The sequence below is a fragment of the Grammomys surdaster genome, unplaced genomic scaffold (genome assembly GCF_004785775.1).
Source record: "Grammomys surdaster isolate TR1022 unplaced genomic scaffold, NIH_TR_1.0 126298, whole genome shotgun sequence".
Taxonomy (NCBI): domain Eukaryota; kingdom Metazoa; phylum Chordata; class Mammalia; order Rodentia; family Muridae; genus Grammomys; species Grammomys surdaster.
Window position 1 is genome coordinate 8,403,095 of NW_021621098.1, and position 21,201 is coordinate 8,424,295.

Genomic DNA, 21,201 nt, shown 5'->3' on the forward strand with positions numbered 1-21,201 from the left:
AGCTTGGCCAGAGTTATTTCAAATGAAATACAAAGTAAAAGTGGTAAATTCCTTTGGACACTGAATTCTGTGATCAGTTTCATTCCCTCATTCATTTGTTGTTTCTATTTTCTTTCCCAAAGTGTCTATGCCCATCTTGAAAGTTAGTATTAGTGGCTTTTAAAATTAAGGTATACGTTACCAAGAGTATTGTTTATTAATCTGTTGATTAGCCAATGAGTAAGTCCTTAAATGTTACAGGAACCTTAAATTTCCTTTGCAGTCTAAGGAAAGGATAAAGTGTTGAATGTTAAGTGAATTGGTCTGATTTAAGTTGGTTATTAATAAAGATTTGGGAATGTCATGATATCTTGGACCTTGTTTTAATGCTCTGTAAAGTACCCAAGATTCATAAAGGAAAATAAATCTGTAACACTGGGGTAAGTCAGCATTTCAGGTTTGTAAATAGTTTGCTAACTTTTTATTATTAAGCAGTTGAGACTCCTCACAATGGGGTGTGAATCATGTAATGAGTAACACACACTCTGTGTACTGTAATAGTTACATCATGACCCCTGGGATTCAGTCTCATTTGATAGAACAGTTGCAGAAGGAAGTAACTTGGTAGGTACCTATGTTTTCCTACTAAACCAGGTTTAGAACAAATACACCAAAACCAGGTTTAGAATGCATTAAGAATGTAGAAAACTATTATATAAAAAGCTTGGCGATAGATTATTTGACCTAAAAAAGCATTCCAAAGATAATTCTTTAAGTAGAAATTGGTTGTTTTAAATAAGGTTATTAAGTGTTTCGAATGTATCCTTGAAGGAGGCACAAAAACCCAATTCTCCCTTTCAATTCCTGAACATGTCTTAATTTGCTTAATGCAGAGGACATCTGGAGGCTAGGGTTGTGCTTAGTCACAGCTTCCCCAGCTAATAGAGTGCCATCCAAGCAAGAACACTTACCTATGGTCTGTCCAATAGCCTTTCACTAGTGACCTAAACACCCACAGGGAATCTGTATGGGAACAGAACATGAACATCTTATCTCAGCCAATACTGCACATAGCTCTGCTACATGCAGGGTATTTTCACATACACCTCAAGTGAACTGACAGGAATCCCTGGGTGTTTAAATATTTGAGGAGGTCAAGTAGTCTTTGTAAAGCTAAAGGAGTAGTTGGGTCTTAGACTCCACTTCATATATAGTTAGAGGCTAGCAAATATTTTGTTTTGGCCAAACAGCAAATTATTTAGGTTTTGCAGGCCCCTAGCTATCAGTTTGAACTCTTGCTGTTGTAGTGTAAACATGTCAGAGTACCAGTAAAACACTTAAACTATCTTCCATTTGCCGATCCTCTGCTTTCTAGCTTGAGAATAATAAGAGAACAGTCCTAAAGTTTCAGAAGTGTCATCGTGTGATTTCAGAATAAGCTTTTTATAACTGATAGCATGCAGGAAACTAATTTGGGACAGGACTGCTGTACTCATTTAACTTGATTATAAAAAATACAAAAATTAGTCTGTGATCTTGAGGTCCTTTTACTTTGGCCATTTTCCCACCCTGTCCTCCTATATACTCCAATGCCTGTTCTGTATGTGGCTTTTAGAGAACCAACCAACTGTACAATAGCTGTTGTAAAAGTGTTTATTGTTTACCAAAACCAGTGGACCTTTTATCAAATGCTGCTTGGTAACAAAATCTTATCACTCTTTAATAAAAAAGGAAAGAAAGAAAGCTAACTGTTTGTTTCAGTGTCATTAGTTAGACTTTCTGCAAAGTCACTTAATCCAGACTTGTTTAGTGCATTAATCAGGTTATCAGTTGTTGCATGAACTCCTTCTTGGTCTTGCCAGGCAACAAGGAGCTGCTTGGCTCTCATCTTCATGTCTTCACTGTCACACTCAATCTGCCTAATATCAGAGTCTTTAATTTCCAGGTAAGGAGCCAAAATCTTCCACTGTTCACCAAGTTTGTTGGCGAATGACTCTATCTGTTCTCCTGTTAAAGGTTTATCTCGTTGAACATCTGGACCTAGAAAACAGGATATAAATTATGTGCAAAATACAGGGATGTGCAATTAAAGTATCTGAAAGAACTGCAAAGCTAAAATGACCACTGGGTTACCCCCTAAAACTTTACTTTAAAACTTGAAAATTTCCATAGGCTGTATACCTCCTTTAAAAAAAAATTACAATTCAGGCTATTTTAATTAGAAACACTGTCCTGTAGAGGAGATACTCCCTCCAATTCCCACTAGTTAGAGTTTAAGGCTCTGCTGTAAAACACCTTTCTTCTTTATCTTTTGAAAGTATCATTTTCAAGTTTCATTCTATAAAATGTATTTTAAGTGACTAATGTTTTTAATTTCTTATTTTAAGTCAAAAGTAAGATAGTGTGATAAAATGGTAGAACTGAGAAGTAGATCAACAAAGAACCCCCAGTCTTTTCCAGTTTTGTAAAATAGCCAAGAAAATTCAATTCTTACTTTCATTTTCCTTTAGTAAAGCATCATTATCTTCCTCATCTTCATCCTCACCTGTTTTTATTTCTTCAGAAGGAGGCTATAGTAGATGAAGAACAGTGATGTTTAAAAGAACACCAGTTTCTGAAGATACCTGGAAATGCTTTTGTTTAACCATGTAATTAGAACGTTGTAAGATTTTGGGTAAGACTGAGAAGCATGAGCAGGCAGGTTTGCAAATACCTGCGCTTTTGGCAGTATTGTCTAAGGGGAGATAGAGGCTGACCATGTCCTTCATTACCATACTGTAAGAAAACAGTAGAAAAGAGCAGAGTAGAAAAGGCTCTGCCAGGTGACCTGTTGCCACTCATAGACCCTGCTCTTTTGACAATAGACAGTAAAACACATTGGCAAAGAGGAAAATCTGATCTAGTTTAATGAAGATAATACCTCTAACATTTTGGGTAAATTGCATGCTCCACAGAAAATTACCACCAGTATCTCTTGGTTTTACATTTAACTCTGTAAATGTATATTCAACAACATCCTTGCCCCCATTCTACAACATGGTGGTCTGCAGATTACTATTTTTATAGGAAAAGCTAAATTGAGTTCTTCTCAAATAATGGTAATAGTTTTAATGCAGGTAATGTCTTCTAGGGAAATGGGAAAAATGAAGTACATTACTTACTGGTAGTTCCTTGGCTAGCTTTATTACCATGTTTTCAAGATATTCTGGCAGACTCTTAAACTGCTGGTTGGTTGGCTGGAAGAAGTGAGGGCTTCTTCGGGCTAAGAGTCTAAGAGCTCTCCATCCATAATTTGAATTATTTACGGCTCTATAAGAGGAGATGTCAGCCTTATAATTTATAGTACTCAGTTCCATAGTTATTTTCATAGTTATTTTCATGTAATGAGTGTCACAAAATTTTATGGTCTATTGCAAATAACAGCTCAAAGTGTACCATCTTATGATTTGAAAGTCTATATGCTTTGCTTTATTTTAGCAAGTCAACAGTCTTTGTCCCTATTCTTGGCTACTAAGACACTGTGCATAGAAAACATTCATCCAGTTATACAGAAGAAAAAGACAGGAAAAAAAAATAATTGAGTTGTATCCATATCTGTAATGGTACTTACAGATGTGTGTTTCGACTATTTCATATTTCTGTTTATCATGCTAATGTCTAATCTAAAACCTAAAATGTCTTAAAGTCTAATTTGTCTTAGCTGCTGAGATCTAAAATGTTCCAAATCTGGAAAAGGAACCTGAATTCTGAAAACACTTATGGCTTCAAGTATTTTGAATAAGGGACCTGTATTTAGAGTTGACAGCTAATCTTTAATTCACATAATATTAATCTCAATCAATTAAAAATGGCTCAGAATGCCAAAGGAGCAAATATCCAGTGGCCACAGTAATGACATACTGGTGTCAAGAAAAGAATGGGAAATTGAGAAACAAGGACCCATGAGAAATCTTAAGCACAATACTCCTACCACCACTGACGAAACAACTGCAGCGAGTAAACATGAATTCCACTTAGGACTTTTTAGGATTCCTGCCCACCTCGCAAACCCCAAATGTACAGACTTGCAATCTGATTTATTTAGTGGTCTCTTATTAACTGTGGTAAGTATGAGAAAGATTTTAAGCATGAGACGAGACGTACATATTTTACTTTGTTATTATATTGATAGACTTTGTAAGCCACAGTTTGTAACCTCAGACTTAATTCAGTGTTGGGATTATGTCTGTGCTACCATACTTGCTGCTATGTGTATATGTGTGCCTGTGTGTGTGCGCGCGCGCGCGCGCACACACACACACACACACACACACACACACATACACACACGCATTCATTTATTTTAGGCAGGTTCTTACTGTATAGAGTAGACAAAGACCTGCCTTCTGCTTTCTAGGTGCTGGGATTAAAGGTGTGTATAACCAGGTCTAAGCTATATCTATTTTTATATATTTTAGATTTCTATTGTGTACATGGTGTTTTGCCTGCATGACTGTGTCATATGCATGCAGTGCCAAAGAAGGCCAGAAGAGCATGTCAGGTCCTCTGGAACAAGCTAAAGATGGTTGTTAGCGACCATGTGGATGCTGGGATGAAACCTGAGTCTTCTTGGAAGAGTAGTTAGTCTTCTTAACCTCTGAATCATTTCTCCATCCTATATGTTTATTTTAAAGATCACTCTGGTGCGTGGAGATTAGAACACAAAATTAAGAGGTTGGAGTATGTAAAAACTTATCACAGTGTCAAAGCTAGTCATGTCATGTACTAACTACATGCTATGCGTGGATCAAAATCAGTTATTTAATCCTCAGAATTAATGTGAAATGAGTGGTTACTATGTAACAAATGAGAAAAGGAACACAGGGATTATTTGTTAGAACCAGACACCTGGCTAGTAAGTGGTATATGAGAAGGGAACCTATGCATTCTGACAAGAGGGTCCCTGCCTTTAAATCACAACTCCAAAACACCTTCCTAAAAACTAAAACTGCTGTTACATGGGACACTTTAGATATATGACTGAATCTTAAAGAAAATCACTGCAGGAATTTAGAGTAAGGGAGCAGATGTGAAGGCAGGTGGAGGGGGCAGCAAGGTTACTGTGAGTGGTTCCACTAATACTGAGACAGGTCTACTGAGATGCTGTTGGGTGGAGTGACAGAGAACACAGCCTCAAGTGGATGGGCTGACAAGAATGGGAGGTGGGTGAGGAAGTGAGGAAAAAACTAAATTGGCTGTCAGGAGAGACTGTTGTGGAGAATAAACAGTAGAGGTGAAGGTCAGAAAGAGTTCTTCAGTTTCAAATGGGTTATTCCTTCATGTTTAAGAGCCAAAAGGAATAGAGACTAAAATACGGATGTTACAGCAATATGAACTGCATGCATAAACTCACCTAAAAGCACTACTCCGCTGACTTAACTACAGTTAAGTCATACAGAGGATTCCTAAGAAAACATGCTGAAAATTAGTATCATTCCATTACAACATTACTTACTTATATTCACTTTCAACCATGTTTTCAGGATCTGCTTGTTCAATGGCTTCTTCAAAGAATTCCTCCAAAGTTGGCATGTATTCTCTGGTCATTGTAAAGTAAACAGTGAAGTTTATGTGAAATACTCTAAAAGGGTAGCAGTGTGTTTTAACAGTATCCATATGTGTTAATTAAGGGACTCTCTAGAGCTCTCTTTAAGAAGATAAAGACTGAAATGAAAGCTCAATTCTAAAATGGGACAATAAAGAAGATATAGGTCTAAAAATTATTCACTCTATTTCATCAAACCACGTACTATGATAGACTGTACTATTCATTTGAACAAATATGGTGGTAAATGAAGGTGAGCGAAGGTTGAATAGCATCTGAAATTCAGCAGCAAGTAAGAAAATTTCAGTTCATTCTCCTATCTACTAGTATTGTTTTTATTTATACCAGAATTAACTGAACCCAAGTTAATAAGCCACACTGAGACTTTAAGATATGTCAGAATCCATCTGAAGACATGCACTGGTTGTGCCAGGCGGTGGTGGCGCACGCCTTTAATCCCAGCACTTGGGAGGCAGAGGCACGCGGATTTCTGAGTTCGAGGCCAGCCTGGGTCTACAGAGTGAGTTCCAGGACAGCCAGGGCTACATAGAGAAACCCTGTCTCGAAAAACCAAACCCAAAAAAAAAAAAAAGTCAGGTCCTCTGGAAGAACAGGCAGCATTATTAACCACTGAGCCATCTCTCTCTCGATTCTTTATGAAACTCATGGTAGATTGTTTCTTTGACTGTAAATTTGGATGTTAAGTGTTTTAGGCTTTTCCCTGTGTTAATAGCTCCATCTGAAGGTCTGACCATCAGATTTTACCACCAGCCTAGGATTTTCCTAGCTGACAATTTTAGGTTGGGTTCCCAATTGCTGCTGGTATTAGATATGTCAGCTGCATGACATGTTCTTGTTTCTCAGGAAACCCCTAGCAGAAACAGACAAGCTTTCTGGTTCCCACTGCCAGGGAGGCTATGTCCGTGTTTTCTCCCACTAGCTTCCCTTCCCTTGAAGGCAGTCTTTCCCTTAAATAGGGAACCATACTCAAGAATCACTTCCTAAATCTCCGTGAGTACCTCAGACTGGACCATCTCACGGCTTAATCACTTGGAATACCAAACCAATCCTAAGTTTGGTGTTGAGTTCCCACTTCTTTGTGAAACTGTTATTTTCTTGTGACTCTCTAAAAATTTACCAGCATTTCTGGTTGTTTTAAGGTAAACCATATTCTGCCAGGCCCAAAGTTAACCACAAAACTTTTAAGCTGTGATCATTCCTAAGAAAAGGTTTTATTATACTTTACTGAACATTGAGAAAGCTAACAAAAATTTTACACTTGCCTTGTCTCTGATTTACAGGCTTCCATATTATCAGGACAGAGATTCCAAAGCCTTGTTAACTCCTCACTACAAAATAAGGGAGACATAATTTTGTATTGATACCATTCTCATAGTACGTCATAAAACTACATATTTAACATAAGTAGTGGGTCTGTGGGTGATGACAGTAATTTCTATGTAAGTATATAATGATAACCATTTCTCAGAAACTGTTCAATAACAATAAAATGGATAATTGAAAGGTGACAGAACTGAATAATCAGTGCCCTTTCAGTAAATACAAGTGAGCTGCACTAGCCCAAAGAGTTGTATTGTCCATGGTGTAGAAAAGATGACAGAACCTAGAGCCAAGGGCTTTCAAAATGGGAGACAACAGGAAGGCTTAAGTAGTTACACGAATTCACAGGACAGTTTTGAGCAATGGGGTGTGGTTTGCTTTAGTCATTCATCTATGTACTAAATACAAGTTCATGTAGATGTGAAAAATTGTAGAGTTCCTGACTTTTTGGTTATGTGCCTCGCCTTAACAGCTGAGTTGTCTCTTCATCTTCAGCCCAACTGAGAGTTTAGTAATATTTTCAAAATTTAAAAATAGCAATCAAGAACATAGAAAGATGAGTGGACATACTTTCCAATCAGGATTTTCTTGTTGGGCCCTTTGCCTAAGAAGTCTTCTGGGGCTGCTCTCTTCCTCAGCACTCTTGTGGGCTTGGTATCTGATGCTCTGTGAACAAAACATACATAATCTGGGGACTGTATATGGATATGTGGCAAGCATTTGCCTAATGTGCACAAGGTTCTGGGTTTATTCAATCCTACTTACAGCAAAACTATCAGAAAAGAAGAGAGACTAAAGTAAAACTATCAGAGAGAGAGAACGCACAATGTATTGCTTTTAACCTAAAATACAAAAGCTTCATGGTATGATAGAACATTCATCAGACAGAAGACAAAATCACCACATAGGCAAAATAGCATTTTCAATAACACCAACTTATTCTGTGAACGTATGAACGTTCAATGTTCTATGAAATGTCCTGTTCATATTTCTTGTGATGATTATCTATTTACCTTTCTTTCACAAAACTTGGGCAACCTTCATTTTTCCATGAGTTCCAATTTTCTTCAGTGTTTAATATATGCTAGGATAAACAAAAGACATACATATCTGCATCAACAATATTTTAGAATCATATTTGGTAGTAAGAAAACTAGTGATTGAATACATACCTCTACCATCTTTGAAAATCTTTCTCCATCAGGGGGATTTTCAGATAGCAGCTGTGATTAGAAAGAATATACTAAGGTTTCAACAACTTTCTGCATCATAGGAGTGGTTTGTAGGCAGAGAACCAAGAAGTGTTTGTGTTCTTGTACCTGAGCTTAACTTTATCCTTATTTTCCTATTTGGGGCTGAAACAAAGAAAATTCTAAATTTCCATTTTTTCAATCATGGGTTTGTTGCATGTTGGACTTACTTGGTAGACTGATTTTGTAGTATCTTCAATCCAGAGTGATTGCTCATCAGTTAAAACATAATTTGAACTAGGGAAAGAAAGAACAAATACATGTCTAAGTCTTCATGTTTTCATGTTGAGGCTATTCATGACATCTTAAATTAACCATAATGTGTGAAAACTTACGAAGAACCATGACAAATAGGAGAATTATTGAGAAAATTCATTGTCAAGTGTTAAAATTGAAGTCATGAAAGTATAAAGGCAGATAGGACATTCAATTAACTGATCTGACTACAGAGTAATAATAAACATTTCAATAATTTAACATAGAGATAAAAATCTGAGAAAACGTTAACATATTCATATAGGTATGTTATATTTTTCTTTAAAACTGACTCAAAATACAATGGAAAAGGATATTGGCAAAACTCAGATTTTTAACAGCTCCCATTAACTATCCACTAATTGCCCCAAAGCCAACAACAAAGATGCTGGAACTGTCATCTGAATCTGCAGAACCATTTGATGCATATATTAAAGAGAATACAGTGATTCGGTGACTTCCCCAAAGTCCAGAGCTTGAATTCAACTTATGTCTGATTTCAAGCCCTTGATCTTTCTACATCACTACACTAAACTTTGAAATAGAATAATAAAAAAATTACATTTTTTGGGTGGGTATCATGTACTACTTATTGACAGTTTTGAAGGAACTGAAGTAAGTGCTGACATGGGACTATGGATCCAGTAGGCAACAATGCTTATGCAAGTCATAATGCACCAATTTGTGTACAAGCAACAGGGTTCTAGCTTCAGTTATGGACAAGTCAAGAATAAATGATATGCTTCTTGTTGGAGGTGTTTAGACACAATAAAGATCCTGACAAGGTTGTATGAAAACCTAAAACAACAGAACAGTGTATAGGTGGTATGGGGGCCGAGGTCAACCCTGGGTATTATTATTCCTCAAGTGCCTTTCACCTTGTTTGTGGATAAAAGGCATCTTACTGAGACCTGGTACTTGATTAGACTAGGCTAGGAGGCCAGCAAGCCTCAGAGATTCTCCTGTGTCCACATCTGCATCATTGAGAAAATACAAGGTGTGTCCTGTACCTGACTATTTATGTAGGTGCTGGAGAATGAATTTGGATTCTCATGTTTGCACATCAGTCAGTTCACCAACTGAACTATCTTCCTAGTGCCTAGAATTCACCTTTGTTTCAAGATTTTCTTTGGTTCTTTTAGTTCTAATATCCTAGGTTTATGTTATTTCCTTAGGTTACAATGTAGCATGATGCCTAGGTGAAGTAACAGAGAGTGCAATGCACTGTAAACAAAAACTGGGCCAGTCTGGGGTTCTGCAGGAGACTCACATTAGCAAATGTATACTTTGACACTTTACCTAAAAACAAATACTGTACATCTAAAAGTTCCCAACTAGCTGTCTGGCTGCTGCAGCAGAAGTACTTTAAGGCACGTAGTAGCCAGTGAGATAGCTTTTTTGGGTAAAAGCTCTTGCTGTGCATATTTGACAATCTGAATTCCATACCCAGATCCTATGATAGAAAGAGAACTGACTTTTGAAAGGTGTCCTCAGACCTTTACAGGTGCAACATGGCACCCCTTCTTGTAATAGTAATTTTTAATTTTAAAAAGTAAGGCAGTGGTGGCGCACACCTTTAGTTTCAGCTGGGGAGGCAGAGGCAGACAGATCTTTGTGTTAGAGGCCAGCCTGGTCTACAGATTGAGTTCTAGGACAACCAGGGCTACAGACCTAAACCCTGCCTCCAAAACAGTACCCCCGCCATCCAAAATCAAAACAAACCAACAAAACACCCCCCAAAACTAAAGCCCTATGGCCTATAGGCCTAAACATATGAAAAATTCTTTGCAAGGTCTTCCTATTGTCACTGTTTCTATAGCACACACATTAACTTACCTTTTGAATTTGACCTGTCCCTTGAGATACTGAAATAAAATGAGATACTGCAACAGAATGTGTCGACGAAAGTTACTGTCACTCAGTTGTAAATCCATCAACTATTCAAAATATAAGCACACACACAAAATAACACATTAAAACCAAGTATGACTAAAAGCACAAATTATACAGTTGTAGAAATGGAAGATTTTGTTTCATTTTTTAAAAAATGCTGAGAACTTCCTTCCTGCTCAGCCCAAAAGCAGAGCAGCAAGGGCACCACTCATTTTGTATCCCTGCATAGAGGTGAGGTTGACTAAGTGAGCAGAAACAAGAAGGAAATTATCTGTAAATTAAAAATGGGCTTTTTCTCTTTAGAATTTGGAAAACTAAATTGCATTGTAACTGTATTACAGAACATGGACCAGAGTGGATCTGAGGTTTATTAATGAGGATGTTCTCTAGCATGGTAGCACCTAGCTGCTTCTACTTTGAGAGTAAGTGGTGGTGAAAAGGAAAGACATTCTGGTAACACCCCCACAGAGCTCAAGGATAGCTAAAGACTTTCCACACATTTGTAGTTCTGCCTTTTTTTTTTTTTAAACTTAGAGGAAGAGTGGAAAGTTGCCTACTTCTAAATGATCAGTACAGTGTCAGAAAGCCCTAGTGAGTTTTGAGTTCAAAGTCCCAAGTTCTACTGGCTCAGCTTCAGCCAGTATGTTTTTAATAGTCTGCCACATACCAGGCTGTTCTATAACTAGCACCTTATTTCCCACTCATGACTCAAAAGCTGCATTGTTGTCTTACTATAACTGGCCTTACCTCAACTTTGGGAAATGAATATTTGATTCTGTTTTTTTCATGTTCACCCTCCCACATGTGAATGGCACACCAGATCCTAACTGACTTTACTGGCATCACAAAGGCTCTTTCTTAGCTTCTGGATTCCACCCCAACTGACAGGCACAATTCTTCTACTTAGATGTTTGTTGCATGGTCAAAAGTTAAACTACTGATCATTCAGCCATTTCAGCTCTGGAGTCTTCCTCTCACAGTCCTGTCCAGGAGGAGCAATTACAATCTCATATTCTCTCAGGTTTACCCTGAACTGCTCCCAGCGTAGCTAAATACTTCAGTCTTAATAAGATTGTCCCTTGAGCTCTCCAATCTCTGTTTATCTGTGAATCCCACACTGTTTTTATTATAATTGGATCTTAGTTTAGTTGTTAGGAAGAAGTTTCCTTAAAGTGTTGTGGGCCAAGAAGTATATTAAGAATATTGTATAAATACTTACATAAGCACTTAAAATACAGTAGCAAAACAAAAAGTAATTGGTGGGTCAGATTTGGCTAAACCATTTCCAACCACTCACTGAACACTTTTGTACCAGTCTGTCACATCTACCAAACCTACAACTTGATTATAATTAACTGCAGTCACCTTCTTGATACCAGCCCTATGGTTCTACCCAAATAGAAAGCTAAGTTGTTTGAACAAATAGACAAATCATGTGGTTGGACAAACACTGTTATTACTGACATCCTAAGGGTAATATTTCTGTTTTACTCAGCAATCTTTATTCTTTAAAGCCACCTCTTCTATTCCCCACAGCAACTACTTAAAACCTTTCCATTTTCAAAAAACACTACTTACTACCCCTAAATTTCTATTTGCCTTTCAAGAGAAAATGTGGAAGCCATATTTTCTTGCTTCCTCTGCAAAGGAAAAGTTAGCTGAATGTAAACCTGTGCCTGCTTTCTCATCTGCTTCTGTTGCATCTTTCTGCTCAAAGAAAATCCTTTCATCTGTTTGCCTCAGTCTAACCAAGTCCCATTTGTTATCCCTGCACTTCCCGACCCTTCTACCCTCTCTTCCTTCTTCCCCAGCTCCATTTTGTTAATATTAACAAAGATATCTCATCATACTTTCTTGATCCTTCCCAAATGGCAAAGATGCAAAAGTAGCTACAGTTTCAATTTGTCCGTTACCTACTCTGATTTGGCTTTCTTACTATTAACAAAATGGTAAGATAGCCAATGAGTAGACGCTGTTAAGTCTGAGCACTAGTTTCATTCTATTGGGCATGCCTGGCTCCCATGAACTCAAGCTTTCCTATTTAACTAGTCATCCCTGCTTTCTCAATCTTCTACATCCCCTACTCCTTTCCTAGTCCCCCCCCCTTCCCTCCTCACTAAGTCTTGGTTTTCTTCAGACTTTAGTTTCACACTTCTCTTTCTAATCTATACTCTCTTCTCCAGCTGATCGCATACTCTGAATATATTATTTGCCACTTAAAAACTAATCAAATCCCAAATCTATACCCTTAGCCCCGATCTTGTTCCACATCTCCATATACTTAGCCGCTCAACAACTCTACTTCATATTCAACTGCTATCTGGTTCACGACTAAAACAAAACACATCAGGTTTTCTCACAAGGCCAGTTCTCCAGAACTGGCTAATTCACCATCCACTTGCCTAAGCAATAGCCATTTGTCTAAGAAACTCTAAGAAGGCATCTGGAGGAAGCAGTATCTCAACTGCAACCCCCAACAGCAAATCTAAAGGAATAAAGGAACAGGGGAGAACACAGAAACAGACATCAAAGCATATGAGAGAACTAAGAAGCTATATCAAGTCTATAGAACACTCAGAGAGGACCCCGAGTGGCAAGGGACTGATTACTAATTCTTCCTCTGTCTTCATTTCTAAGTGTGCTTGACCACATTTATCTTCTTCATTTATCTCATACTGTAAGCCAATTCTTATTGCTAGGAACATGGATTAAAAGTATACCCAACTAGACAGCGTGGGCCGATGAGACTGTGTGACCATGCACACTAGCTGCTTACCATATTCTGAGGGAGATGCAGCTCAGAAGACACAACTACTTACTTAAATCTAAAAGTCAGTCAGTGACAGCTGAGACGAAATGTCTTCCACTTTACTCTTCCTTTACAGTATTTACACATTTTGTAGTTCCACATTTCCTTTTCTATTAGAGGCCATCATTTTCATTGTGTCATAGATCAAATATTGCTTTGTAAACATTTTTGTTTCTAAAACAAATATCCTTTTATATTTCTTAGCTTTTACAAATTGCTTAGCTCAGGCCTCAACCTGCTTCATATTATTCTAAACCTCATCTTTGGTCACTTATGCTTTCTGTTATCAATTTTCCATGAAAAATTTCCATGAAATATTTTTGGTAAAACAAAGGCTTCCAAAATCTTCCATTTCTATCAATTCAACACAAATCTGTACTAGGAAAAAAGTTTAGTGCATTTCATTATTAAAATTTCATTAATTGTAATAATACCATAAAACAAAAATAGTCCATCTAAAATGAAATATCTCAAACACGATATATTTATATCGTGTAAAAGGCACGAACAGTTCAATAGTCACATATCACCATCTAGTTACTTGCTTCACACTTGTTTAAAAACAACAACACATTCTGAAACCGCTGCGTCCCTAACGCCCTCCATATCCCCTTCTCCTGCTATGATAACCATTCCAGCATATTTGGTAATTATGATTCTTGTACATATTTTATAGTCTTAATATGTATGCAGGCATCTATAAACACTATACAAAAACACTCAAACTATATTACATTCATTGTTATATAATTAACTATTTTCACACAATACTAGGTTTGAAATCTACACATATTAATACATGTAGCTTTAGGTTCAGGGACAAAAAAAAACTGTGTGTGTGTTTGTGTATTGTGTGTGTAACTATATGGTGTCTTGTCATAACTTGTATTCATACAAAAGCAGTCAGACTATAAATATATGAAGGATCATGGTCACATAAAGTAAAGCTTATTTACAAGTAAGTCAGATTTGGAGACAGTTGTTCCAGGTCATCTGCTATGAGCTCTTCATTGAATTTTGTTGAATACATTACTGCCCTGTGTGTAAAAAAGGTTTAGAACCTAGTTTCTAATTGTTTATCATTTTTAAGCCAGTATAGCAAATCTTATGATTTCCTTGAGCACGTATATGATTCTCTAGGACAGTGGTTCTCAACTTTGCTAATGCTGTTACCTTTTAATACAGTTCCTCATGTTCTGGTGATGCCTAGCCATAAAATGATTTTTGTTGTTACTTTATACTATAATTTTGTTACTGTTATGAATCTCAATGTAAATATCTGTGTTTTTCAATGGTCTTAGGCAACCCTTGTATACTGGCCAGTTTTGTGTGTTAACTTGACACAAGCTAAAGTCATCAGAGAGGAAGGAGAAGAAATGCCTCCATGAGATCAAGCTGTCAGGCATTTTTCAATGAGGTGGGCCCACCAATGCTGGGTGGTACCACTCCTGGGCTGGTGGCCCTAAATTCTAAAAGAAAACAGGTTGAGAAAGTGATGAGAGAGCAAGCCAGTAAGCAGCACCCCTCCATGGCCTCTATATCATCAGCTCTTGTCTCCAGGTTCCAGCCCTGCTTGAGTTCTTGTCCTGACTTCCTCCAATGATCTGGAAATGTGAGCCAAATAAACCCTTTCCTCCCCTACTTGTTTTTTGGTCATTGTGTTTTGTCTCAGCAATAGAAACTAAGACACCTTGTGAAAGAGTCATTCAACTCCCAAAGGGGTTGTGACTGACAGATTAAGAACTGCTGCTCTAGCCGGGCAGTGGTGGTGCACACCTTTAATCCCAGCACTTGGGAGGCAGAGGCAGGCGGATTTCTGAGTTCAAGCCGAGCCTGGTCTACAGAGTGAGTTTCAGGACAGCCAGGGCCTGTCTCCAAACAAACAAACAAACTGCTGCTCTAGGAGGTACAATTAGTAATAAACATTTTTAACTTTAATACTTAAAAGTATTATTTAAAGTGGTCGAATCAAAGCAGACAGGGGCACCCAGAACCCCCTCTGACTGGCGATCTGAATTCTTGCTTAGGCTGCGAGGCTAAGCACTGCAAGGGAATATAAATAAAAGTTAAAAATACCTCTCTGGGTTCCCTGAGGGACAAGCCTGACTGCATAGGGGTTGATGTCAAAAGTATCCCCTCTCCAGGAAAAAGACATTGGGATGGGTATGGCCCTCATGCCTCACTGGACAACGACAGGGGGACCGGACCCATTACAAGGTCCCCTTCAATTACTGGAGGTCAGGCCTCTATCCCCGCCTTCGCAAGATTAGAATCGCCACAGCCCTTCTATACTTAGAGAAGTGAGGAGATGTCAGGGACAGCCCTGCTTACACATTGACGGCCTAAAATCAGCCATAGGCCTAAAATCAGCAATAGGCCTGTCATATATGTATACTAACACCAAATCTTGGGTCTCTGTGGAAAAACATTGAAACAGAGGGCTATAAGCTATTGTAAACAGGCAGCTTTTGTGGAAATTTACCAACCTGAGTAGTCATAGACCTTGTAAATAGGTAGCTTTGGCAGATAATACCAACTTAGATAAGGACAAGTGAATCACACACAGAGTCATAGTGACCTGTCTCCTGAACCTTCACGCAGCTGATACCATGTTCTAAAACATATATGTAGTTCCCCTGAACACCCATGCTCCGGTGTCATCCCCTTCCCCACATCCTGTCTTTTTGTGTTTATAACCCCTGTGTGAATAAGTAAAAATTATGATTTGATTTAAAAAAAATAAAAATATATATAAAAAATAAGTGGTCGAATCAGTATTTTCTCATACCTTTGTCAAAATAGTTGATCTAGGTTTTTTTTTTTGTTTTTTTTTGTTTTTTAAAAGACAAGGTCTTGCTATATAATATAGCCCTGGCTCTCCTGGAACTTGCTATGAGACCAGGCTGGCCTCAAACTCTGAGACTGTCCTGCCTCTGTCTTCTGAGCACACTAGACCATCTAGGGCTACACAGGAAGATCTATACTGACCGGGGGTGGCGGGGGGAGGGGGGAGGGGGGAAGGAGAACTAAAACTAATAAAATCCTAAATGACATACAATCAAGCCTGAGCTTTGCAATCATTTCTTAACTTCCAGGAATGCAGTTATGCTATCAAATATGCCTCTTTTTAAATTATCCTCATTGTAGCTTTAATTACACTGTAGTCAGACACTATGCTTGGTACAGTATGTAATATCTGAAATTTGCCAAGACTCCCCTTGCGATCTCATGAATAAATTTGTCAATGCCCCACAGACACACGGAAAGAGCGCACCGCCTCTGCTTTGTGCGGGTCTCCAGATGTGCTCTATCAGCGCTTCTCTCGTTCAGCCTTCCACGTGCTTCCAGTCTCTTACCCTCATCGAGCCCTTACACATGGCTCCATCATAACTATCAAAGTACCAACTTCACAGGATTTTACATTTTAACTGGTTTAAGAATATAGCTAGTGTGAGTCAGTTCTTGGTGGTTCATTCCTTTGTTATGTAGGTTTTTAAACTTTATAATTTTTCCTGCCAATTTTTTGATGATCAAGTAGCTTTGTCTTTTTAAAAAAGTTCTACTTTCTTCATACCTATTTTTGTTTTCCAATTTCTTGTCTTTTTTGATAGATATAATCTCATCAATTACCTCTGAGTACAATATACATATATATGTGGGGTGTGTGTGTGAATATGTATGTTGATTTGGTTGAATATTACCTATATGTATATTTAAATAGTTGGGTTTTTTAAAATAAATTATGTGTATGAGTACACTGCCACTGTCTTCAGACACACCAGAAGAGGGTATTGGATCCCATTACAGGATGATTGTGAGCTACCATGTGGTTGCTGAGAATTGAACTCAAGACCTCTGGAAGAACAGTCAGTTTTCTTAACTGCTGAGCCATCTCTCCAGCCCCATAACTGGGGTTTTTCATGGTGATCTTTAACTAGAGTTCCCTAAACTTTGGAGTTTTAACTAATTAGAGTGTCTGAATGGGAAGCTTTTCTCTTGAGGTACTTACTTCACTTTCTTTTTCTCACTGTGCACTCCTATTTTTATCAAGTAGTTTTTGTATTTATATCAATCAGGGCCCAAGAGCCCAAGTGTGAAGAAGTATTCTGACTTCAGGGGGTAGCTACTTTGTGAGATCATAGGTGGCATTATGTATGAAGTCATTGAGTAAGCAGATAGAGACAAACCTATAGCTTTGTTATTCCTGGGCTGGTAACTTCCTATAAAATCAATGCTTTTGACATTTATTGGTAATATAGGTTAAAATTCTATAGCAGTTCCAGTTCCCCATAGTACGTTGCTCTATGCTGGTCCAACTGGGAGCATACTTGACTGGCCTCTGTTACTTGCAGTCAAACAGTGTGGCCACCATCTGCTCTGGATACAGTCCAATGGGCCATGGCTTCAGTTTCACTCTCATAACTTTCTATTTCTTCATTAATTACTTATTTAGTATTTTTATTTTATTTCTGAGACAAGATTTTTCTGTATATCCCTGGCTGTGCTGGAATTCAATTCTGTAGAGCAGGCTGGCCTAAAATCAGAGACTGCCTGTTTCTGTCTCCCAAATGCTGGAATTAAAGGTATGCACGACAACCATTGGGCATAGTTTGCTCTTTCTGATCTATGGAGATATTTATTTCTGGAAGCACAGCTTTCTTTTTGGTGTTCTTGCCATTCCTATATGTTTGCAGCAAAAGGAGTAAGTCAAAACATAAACTCAATGTGCCACTTTAAGCAAAACTCAATGAAATACATATAAAATCAACAGGGAACTTTAAAGCTCCTTATTTTTAACTACATAATAAATTAATTGCAAAATATTTTTATAAATGTAAATTAAATCCTACCTTAAAATTTAAAATATACACATTTGAAAGTAATTAGGTACATTGGTTCTAAAGTAAGTCTTCTAAAGTGACTGAATGGAAAACAACTTTGTTATTAAATTAGTCTTGTTCAAGGAAGAAATGGAAATCTCAAACTAAAACCAACCTTAGCTAAAACCAAAAGTAAAAAGCAACTCTACTGAACAGGAACAGACTCTGCAAGTTTAGAACAAAATGCCTCATACTAAATGGAAAAAAAGTCTCGTACCTTTTCACTTGTTAAAAACTTTGCGAAGTATACATGCTCTCCTCCTGTTTTCAATTCTTCCATCTTTTTCCTGGAGGCTTGAGTATCATCTAATTTATAACTTTTAAAAACAGCTAAAACTTCTTCAGAATACTGCAAAGAAAAAAAAGGCATTGACAAATTTCATAACGTTTGACACTGTTATGAAAAATTCGTTCAGTGATGTTCTGTATCAAATAGTTAAGAATTTACTCCCAGTTAACATGTATAATGTAAGACATTTTCAAAAAGGTATAAAAAATTCTAACAGCAACATGGGGGGGAAGCAATTTTGAATGAGATTTCATAATATTTAAAAGCAGGAATGAAAACGATTCCTCAAGAACTATTAAGACTTTTGAAGCAAACAGAAAAAGATATGCTTTGATATCTTTGGGTATCTGCTCAACTCTGTCTCTGGGATAAAACAACTCTTAAGCTACTGAAATGTCTCATTTACGGCATAGTATCTATGCATACCCTCCTGCACAGCTCACTCAATTATCTCATACAAGCAGTGTCAAATACAATGGAAATGCTATTAAGATACTATTACAAGAAATCAGTCTGCATGTAGTCAGTATAGGCACAAAATTTCCACATATTTTCAATCTATGGATGACTGACGTCACAGAACCTACTGATATAAAGAGCTGATTGTATATAAAAATTTACCAGTGAACTGTTTTGCTAGGTGGTTATGATGTCATTGCATTCTAAAGACTCGAGTTTATATGAACAAACTAGTGCCATGCTTGGATTTCATCAGAGAAGCCTTTTAATGCAACAGGGGATGGTTGATGCAGAACTCCTGAAGTGGCCAAAATGTGAGAGTAAGTGACAGTGGAGAGCTCAAGCCCAAAGGAGAATATATATATGTCATCACCACCAAACACAGAGAACATGGTAGCTCTGAGAACAGGGGCTGAAAGATGTAAAGGCTGGAGGACTAGATGAGGAATGCAGCACAAAGCTGCCTATGGACACAGCTATTGTACTCAAGACCTCACTGCAGCTCTGGTTACCTGCACGGAAGAGATTGGGCCTGTCAGCACTTGATCATGGATTGGGGAAGAACCCTTAAGCCTCCCCCTTCCCCCTGTAGGTCTGCTGGCAGCTAATGGTTGTTGGGGAGAGCAGCTCATTCAGAGCATAGCTGCTGATTCACTGCTACACTCCAGAAAGTAATTCCTCTCACATGCACGAAAGCAAACGTAGTTGGGTCAGACGTAGAAAGAAGACATGAAAGAAGGAAGAGAAACTTGCTGGGAAGGAAGGCTTGGGGGTGGTGGTGATAGAAAGAAATGGGATGAAAATGCCTAAAATTCATGTATCAAACCTGTTAAAGAACTTTAAAAAACTCAGCAGTAAAATTGATTGCTTAACCAGCTATGGAACACTCAAAGCCATTTTATGTGCTAAGACTAACAAATCAACAAGATGGTAATTCAACTGAGAAGAAACTTCCTTACCTCACTCACTATTTTAATCTCAATTTGAAAGGTGCCATTCCTCGAAGATAAATTAACATGGAACACTTATGTTGCTTTAAAAACTACCTGTTTATTATTTGAATCACATACACATGCTGTCAGTTCGAAATACTCAACTTGCCACTACACTGTAGAAAACCACAGATAAAGGAACCTTCACGGCTGTAGTCCAACAAACCTCTTTACAAAACAGACTGACTTGGTTTGGGGCTATAGTTTTATGAACTCTGTTTTAATAGGACAACTAGAATAAAACAATAATTGGGCAGGGCGATTTCTCTCAAGCTCCCTCCCTTCTGTGGGCTCTGCTCCCTGCCTCTCAATAAATCTTGCTGTGTGCTCTTCAAAAACACTTCAAATAGAGAAGTCATCCTGAAAAAAAAAAAAATCACTTTATATTGATAGCAACTACTATGAAAAATAAACCCTCAAGGCTTTAATTATTAACTTTTAAACCTAAAGCCACTTAAAAACTATACAACAAAAATCAGTGGTTAAGAATCAATTCACCATTTGGGAGGCAGAGGCAGGTGGATTTCTGAGTTCAAGGCCAGCCTGGACTACAGAGTGAGTTCCAGGACAGCCTGGGCTACACAGAGAAACCCTGTCTAGAAAAACAAAACAAAACAAAAAAAAGAAATCAATTCACAATTTAGTTTTTTTATATTATATAATAGGTATAAAACCATCAGAAGGAAAGTTTTATAATGAAAAGTATTTGAACAATATAAAGTCTACCTCTGCCACTCTCTGTGAAGTATCAACTTCAGAGGTCTGTGACTCACCTTGAGAAAAGTTTTCCAGGAAATCTTTTCATAGCATTGTACTGGGTTCCTGAAGTAATCTTGAAGTGACCAGAATTTTCTATACAGGTTGTAATCAATTGGAATAGAACTATAAAATAAATATTGTATTAAATCACTTAAATTACTTGACAGACATATAAATGTTTTCCCCCTGGGACACAAAACTTTTTCAAAAGCTCATAAAAGGTTTCTATTCTCTAAAAAGTATACATTAAAAAAAAATGACATAAGCTTTTAGAAACAGTCTGAAGGGATTAGAAAACCTGCTAGGAGTGGCTATGTGAAATTAGTTGGGCCATGTTTTACCATCTGTTTTACTGCACTATGGGGAAAAGGACAGACATATGCTGAAAAACAAAGTCAGAAGAAATGAGTTCCTAGGCTACCCCATGAATAAATACTATCCTGGAATACCTCTTTCTAGACTTATACCATGTAAATTGATAATGCCCATCTACCCACTCTAGGAAATACTAGTACAAGATAAATATGTAAGGAACAAATTAAGTTAGCATCATAAAAGCAGGCCTTTTCTCCAGTGACTTCATTATGGCATTACTAATTCAACTTCCAATTTAGCTACGATAGCATGTGGGACCAGGGGATTCTTCCTAAGAAAAATGAAAGGTTATCTCTGGCAGAGAGAATCATGAACCATTTATATGTTCATCTTTTG

The 21,201-nt window shown here is 37.6% G+C and overlaps 1 protein-coding gene across 1 annotated transcript in view; it reads right to left on the reverse strand.

Moving 5' to 3' along the window:
• Positions 1-1,616: 1,616 nt before the first annotated feature.
• Positions 1,617-21,201, reverse strand: part of Thoc1 (THO complex 1) — a 37,039-nt gene continuing 17,454 nt past the window's right edge. Inside the window, exons 10-21 of the mRNA XM_028759502.1 lie at positions 20,505-20,613; positions 18,209-18,340; positions 10,246-10,346; positions 8,325-8,391; positions 8,077-8,127; positions 7,918-7,988; positions 7,475-7,570; positions 6,847-6,912; positions 5,474-5,557; positions 3,141-3,288; positions 2,474-2,549; positions 1,617-2,019 (exon numbers count right to left, since the gene is read on the reverse strand). Coding sequence (XP_028615335.1) covers positions 1,724-2,019; positions 2,474-2,549; positions 3,141-3,288; positions 5,474-5,557; positions 6,847-6,912; positions 7,475-7,570; positions 7,918-7,988; positions 8,077-8,127; positions 8,325-8,391; positions 10,246-10,346; positions 18,209-18,340; positions 20,505-20,613 — 1,297 coding nt within the window. The 3' untranslated portion in view covers positions 1,617-1,723. The remainder of the gene's footprint in view (positions 2,020-2,473; positions 2,550-3,140; positions 3,289-5,473; positions 5,558-6,846; positions 6,913-7,474; positions 7,571-7,917; positions 7,989-8,076; positions 8,128-8,324; positions 8,392-10,245; positions 10,347-18,208; positions 18,341-20,504; positions 20,614-21,201) is intronic.